The sequence below is a fragment of the Morus notabilis genome, unplaced genomic scaffold (assembly GCF_000414095.1).
Source record: "Morus notabilis unplaced genomic scaffold, ASM41409v2 Scaffold1776, whole genome shotgun sequence".
Lineage (NCBI taxonomy): Eukaryota > Viridiplantae > Streptophyta > Magnoliopsida > Rosales > Moraceae > Morus > Morus notabilis.
The window spans coordinates 771-7,358 of NW_010367535.1; the positions used below are offsets into that span (position 1 = coordinate 771).

A 6,588-nucleotide genomic window follows, 5' to 3' on the forward strand; every position below is an offset into this window, starting at 1 on the left:
CTCTTTCCCGAGAGTTCCACTTTTTAACAGAAAAGGACAATTAAGAAGTTTTATGATTTTTAAACCAAAAGTGACTCGTATCAACTCAGATCCTAGAATTCTGTAATAATATTCAAATTCAAAAGGGATGCTGATTTGTTCTGAGATTTCCTGCTAATTGTGACTCAATCATTGTGGTTTTTTTTTTTTTTTGGGATCAAATAAGATGGCTAGAGAATTGCTGAAGAGCATTGACATCATCTGTTTTGGATGATTTGGCTTGAAAGTTATCACTAAGGCTCATTAATGAAATGAGTTTTCTCCTTTTGTTTGGTCTGAAAAACTACAAATCTCAACTATTGATTGGTTGGGAAGAAGTACGTCTCAATTTGGATTGAAAGGATTAAAAATTCATTAATTAATATATCTGACATTATTTTCGAAAGGTATAGTTTCGGATTCAAACTACTCTATTAAGATAAAACATAAAATTAGTCCAATAACTGTACCCCACATTAATTCACACCCTTTAGGATTTAATTCAACTAGAAATTTCTTACGAATCATCAACAATTTTTTCTGGTCTGGTCTTGATTGTTTTGAATTGGAAAGATGGAATGGGGCTTTTTTTATGGTTTTCTTTGTTTTTGGTTTTAAATTGCAACAACCTTTCTTATTTCTGTCAGGATCTTTATTCTTTATGTTTGTGAGGACTTCTTGTTCTCACTTTGATTTTTACCAATGAAAGCTTGTTTCTTTAAAAGAAATTTTTGTAAGGTAGCATCTATTCGAGCAAGCATAATGTGAATTTAATCAAAGGATAATTTACTCATACCAACTAAACAGTCATTAAAAAAAATGCAAAAGTTCAAAATTAGTACAAGAAATTTCTCACCTTAGTATAAGTTTTAGGGAAGACATCCTTCAGAGAGTCAAGGCTGCTGTCCCACTTCGATTCAGTCAAATATACTGTTGTATCCTTGTTAAATCCCAGTTTCTTCAAAAATGAAGCTATCTCTTCTGCACTATAACAAATTTTAGTTCCAGACTCACCATCTCCTCGACAGCCCTTATGTTCCAATAATTCAACCCTCAAGTCCACTGCAACAAATTGACCATCTGATTTTCGACTCAAAGTTCTTAGACGATCAACCATTGAGTCAACTATTTCTTGAATCTCTGGTTGCAACTCTAAAGTTCCAAACATTGCCAAACATGCAACTGAATCACTGGAACTCCCTTTATCTGTCTTTTTCATATTCACTGAAGGAAAGTAAGTTGCCAGCCTAATAGTGCCCTTGTTCCTGTAAATTGGTTCAATGTGTTCCACAATATAGTCTTCTGTAACCCGATTAGGGACCTTCACAACTGCAAGATTCTTTGTTGATAGCTTAGCAGGAGGATCTTTAGTCACTCTGACCACCCCATCTAGGCTTTTCACAAACTTCTCAACATCATAAATTTCTTCAAAACTCCTGCAAATTATCATAAAAATACTTCCAATCAAAGCTTTTCTGAGAACCAACTGAAAAATCAATTGGATTATGATAGTTGCTTCGGTTTGTAGCTAATATGTTTCCTTACTAACAGCAACGTAGGATACAGTAAACAGGTTCGTTTTCAAGAAAACAAGAAGAAATGACAATTGAAAGGCACATTTTCAATCTACTCTTTTTTAGTACGAACCTCTGGTCACCTGGGTTGCTTCCTCTGATGTCGGGGACTACAAGAGTTGCTCCTAGATATCTTGCCACGACGACTGCATCAGAAATCTGAAGAATATCCAAGAAGTGATGATGAAATTAGAGAGCAAATGGGAAAAGTGACCTTCATGAGAGAAAATATATTGATAACTAAATGACTTATTTGCACCAAAAGAAGTAGCTCTGGTAAAAGAAAAATAATAATAATAAAGAACTTGGTCTAACATGGACCTTTGATGTATATTAATCTTTTTATAGAGGGACTTGAAGTGAATGAAATATTTTAGTTTTGTGATTGACTTGGATTTCTTCTTTTGCAATGGACTTGAATCCACCAATTCTGATTATCGATACAGTCAATCAAGTAGAATATAAATAGTAGTAACATTGACGGGCAATGGCTTGCAAATTATTGATTTTGAAAAGATGACTTTTAGATTAGTTGATAAGATTAGTAAAGAGGCCTTCAGATAAATTAAGACTTCCCCTCCTCAGTATCAAAGCATTTCGTTTGCGGGTAGATGATATGAAAACGTCAAGTCTATTTCAATTTGTACAGACAATTGAATATTTCATTTTACCTGGATCACTCAAAAGTTCGATTCTATTTGAATTGAACTACTCATTTTCAAATGACATCCATAATATTCACAAATATTCATTTTTTATTAAAAAAATCTCTTATATGAGCAGGCTGGAATTTGAGATCAGGCAGACGAAAGACTGATTATTATCCAGCCTTTCTGACATTCGCTCAAGCAAGAAATGACTACATTACTAGAACACCGTTTGCATCAATGCTTCGCAGTGTACTTGAAGCAGGTACACCATAATAGGTGGCAGGAAAGGAATATTAAAATTTCTAGAATTGTGCTACAGAACTCATTAAGAACACAGAATTCATTGGCTATTAAAAACCAACCATTGTCGTCGTCTATAAATCCTTGAACAAAAAAGTGAGAGAAAAATTTAAGTGAGCAAGTCAAACAAGCAGATAGATACTTAAAGACAAACAAATCAGCATAAAGCCAATGAACTAGTAAACCAATTGATTCGCATACCTGTGAAACATGGTATTCAGGGCCATTTGTTAACGAGAAAATGACAAACCCGTTCGTCTGCTCGACATCATCTGTAGCAAAGCAACAAATTTTAATAAAATAGAAATAAGGAAAGCAATAGGCACACGGTGAATGAAGCAGTGAATTCGTATTGGTTAATGTTAAGTAAATATACCTAGAGCTGGCTTAGACCAACATGCCTTCAGTTCTTCACCATCTCCTTTCCAAGGCCCTCCACTCTTTTCCGGAAGGGTAACAATGCCCTGCTTTGCAATCTTGGCATTCTCTAAATTAACATGCCGATCTCCGGGGAATGTTTCCTACACAAAGCAAAATGTAAAGCAAGAAAACAAGAGCCAGTCAACATCAGTACACAGAATACAAGCTTAATCATAAATCTACACAAACACTAACAGGAATCTGAACCTATTTTTCTGTTAGATTGAATGGAGAGCATCAAGGAACTAGTTTCTTTTTCACACGAATTAGACACTTTACTCCCCATTTCCTTGAATTCCCAGAAAACAAACAGAGGATAAGAATATGAATCTATTAAACATCATAGGAAAAGTACACAATTGAGGATTGAGGAAGAAAACTAGACATGAGTCAAGTGGTGGAATTCTAATCAATTTCAACAATAACTACAGAAAATCACACTTCACTTCTCTTTTGTTCACAACTTTCCCTAGAAACAAACAGGGGACAAGAGAGTGATCCCACTAAACATCATAGAAAAAATAAACAAGGGTCGGTGCAAAATTCTTTACAACTAAAACCCATTAAACAAAACAAATCAAATTAAACAGAAATTATAAAAATTTAGAATATACATACATATATATATATACATATATATATATATATATATATATAGAGAGAGAGAGAGAGAGAGAGAGAGAAAGAGAGAGAAAGTAACGCATATTAATAATTTTAATAACTATTTCATCCCTTGATCTTATCTTCAAAGATTCCCTCTAAACAGATAAAATTTGTACTAATTTGAGGTAATTAGCTTCGCTGACGTAAATTATAGAAAATCCTTAATTAATTCTACTTATTAATTTATGGATTTTTCCCGGACATTACAATCTTCCCACCTTACAAAATTTTTGTCCTCGAAAATTTAACTAAACTAGGGATATCCTACTGCTTCATGACTTACTCATGTTCTTAATTTAGCGATTCTACCTCAAATGTCTTAATAAGGAATCTGACCTTATTTCTTTCGAGGATTTCTCCTCGTGAGCCAAAACCTGAAATGATTTCCCTTTGTAGGTTTGTGTGCACCTTAACTAACTAGTTCCTGGTGTAATAAAATGATAGTTCCGGCATATACCTTTTCAACATCATTACGTGAATCTCATTGCGCACGGATACTAATTTCTATGGCGATTCTACCATGTACGCATCCTCACCAATTCTCTTTGAGATCTCAAAATTTCCTTTCGTATCGAATCTTATTGCATCTTTCATCAGTATAACCTTCATAAAGTCTAACTCTCCCACTTAAACCTCTAAAAGTCTACGAGTGAAATGTCATGTTAAACTTTAACTTAGAGCTTGTTGTGTCTTGTACGCTTTCTCTCAGAGCCTTGACATGAAATAACTGTCTCGGTTTGAATAATGGACCTGAGAACTCTATGCAACGTTACTATTTTAGACTATTTTCAATTCGACTAGTCATTCGATAAAATAACTTTGCTTGATGAGCAAACGTGAGTAGACTTAATCAGTCGATCAACAATCACCCAATCGCATTGTTGCCATCTGATATCCTATGTTGTGACGACCCTACTAGGTGGCCTTCACTGTAGCTGACTTTAATATATTTATACTTTCTAAAATCTCTGAGAAATTTACGAATTTTTTTAAATGCTATAAAGAATGTTGTAACATTTTTGTACATAAGTTTCTTTTCCTTAAAATGCTAAGAGAGAGAGAGAAAGAGAGAGAAAGTAACGCATATAATTCGTTCTACCCAGAAGACAATTAAAAAAAATATAAGAGACCACACTAAAAAGTGGATTGAAATTGCAGATAGAAATGTAAGAGAAAATGGATGGCATAGAAAATCGGATGGCATAGAAAATCGAACAAGTAGATCAAATTCCAGAAAGGACCGAAAGTCTTACTTGAGCAGAATCAAAATGGTCTCTCTTAATCATTTGGCCAAGCATCACAAACATCGTCAATGTGAGTATGCCAGCCACCACTTGCCTCAAATCCACACCCATCTCTCTCTCTCTCTCTCTCTGCAAAATATTTTCTCAGATCTTCTTCCACAAGATAAAAGAACCCACAAATTGATCCCTAGTTCTATAGTAACAGAAGCTGAGCTATTAATCAATAAATAAGTGTATATATATATGTATATATATAGAGAGAGAGTATTTACTAATTGGAAGCTTGAGCGGGGAAGCTTTGCGAGACAAAAACCAAGAGCTTATACACACAAGATACCTCTATTATTATAATATAACAGGGATATTTGACAATATATTTGACTTCTTTCTTTTTTTCTTTTTCTTTTTTTTTTTAATCCAGTTTTCTTTCTTACAGAGCACCGACACTTTCCCGGAAAATGACGGCCAGCCTAAATCCTAAATCTACTTTCCTTGCCCTTTTTTTCTCTTCTGTCTTTTTAGTTTGGAGGGGAAAAACAAAAAATAAACAAAAATAAAAACAAAAAATTGACAGCCTTTGGTAATGATAAGAAAGGGATCTTCTCTCGCGCTTGGTCAGGTTTTATATCTATTAAATTTATATAAAATTATTTAAAAATTAAAAAATATATAAATTTAATAATTAAAAAAACTTCATTTAATAGTACGTCAAGGTATTAAAAAATCTCAAAAAATGATAAATTTATTTTAATATATGTGTTATATCTAAATCTAAATATAATTAAAAAATATAGGAGATTTTTTAATATGCTCGGTGTATTGTTATGTTAAGTTTTCTTAACCGTTAAATTTATGTATTTTTTATTTTTATGTGATTTTATACAAATTTAAAAGATAAAAAACTTAATATGTTAACGTATTAAAAAAAATTTTTAAAAAAATTTGTTATATGAATTTTTATTTTTAATAATATTAAAATGGTATTTTCTTTTTATATTTTGAGGCCGACTCTTGAAAGATAACTTGTCAAATTGATTCTTATCATAATTTTCTCATTTATCTTTCTCTCTAGTTTCAATAATAATGTTAACAATCTAAACCGATTTTTTTTTTTTAGTTTTTATTTTGAGATTTAGAAAGCGCCCTTTTATTTTTTTGTGGAAAATTATTTACCACAGTTGTAGATTTGAGTTAAATGGATTTTAATACTTATAGCAAACTTTTCTTTAAAACTTGTTTAACAATTTCTTTTGTTTTAATAGATTGTCTTTGTCACATGTTTAAGATTTCCTTCCTCTCTGTTTTGTTACAGCATTTATTTTGTCCGTATTAATTAAGATTAGTTGTTGGGTCAAAACAATATATGCATAGATAGTTTTGTCCAGAAAATAAATAAACAAACAAATAAATCTACAAAAATACATATAGCATGTGAATTAATTTTGAGGATGTTGGGAACCAAGGAATTTAAGAGAAGGACAAAACAAATAGGCCCATATGAAGCTTTTTTTATTGTCTAAAGCGAAAAAGACTATAAATAATTCACTTTGGAATAATAATGGGAGACTTTGTCTGGTACGTTAATATATCGGTACATCAGGGTTTTTAACCGTTTGATCTACATAAAATTACGTAAAAATTAAAAAATATACATATTTAACAGTTTAAAAAATTTGACCTACCGATACACCAGGCGTACTAAGTAATCTCCCTAACAAT

The 6,588-nt window shown here is 32.1% G+C and overlaps 1 protein-coding gene across 2 annotated transcripts in view; it reads right to left on the reverse strand.

Annotated features, from left to right (window-relative positions):
* Positions 1-5,356, reverse strand: part of LOC21388455 (protein MANNAN SYNTHESIS-RELATED 1) — a 6,120-nt gene extending 764 nt beyond the window's left edge. Inside the window, exons 1-6 of one of the 2 annotated variants that reach the window (XM_024175106.1) lie at positions 5,142-5,356; positions 4,879-4,998; positions 2,919-3,063; positions 2,744-2,814; positions 1,666-1,751; positions 875-1,454 (exon numbers count right to left, since the gene is read on the reverse strand). In XM_024175106.1, coding sequence (XP_024030874.1) covers positions 875-1,454; positions 1,666-1,751; positions 2,744-2,814; positions 2,919-3,063; positions 4,879-4,980 — 984 coding nt within the window. In that variant the 5' untranslated portion in view covers positions 4,981-4,998; positions 5,142-5,356. Of the gene's footprint in view, positions 1-874; positions 1,455-1,665; positions 1,752-2,743; positions 2,815-2,918; positions 3,064-4,878; positions 5,116-5,141 lie in introns of those variants that run through there. The other variant, XM_010112584.2, reaches the window with a different exon arrangement.
* Positions 5,357-6,588: the final 1,232 nt, after the last annotated feature.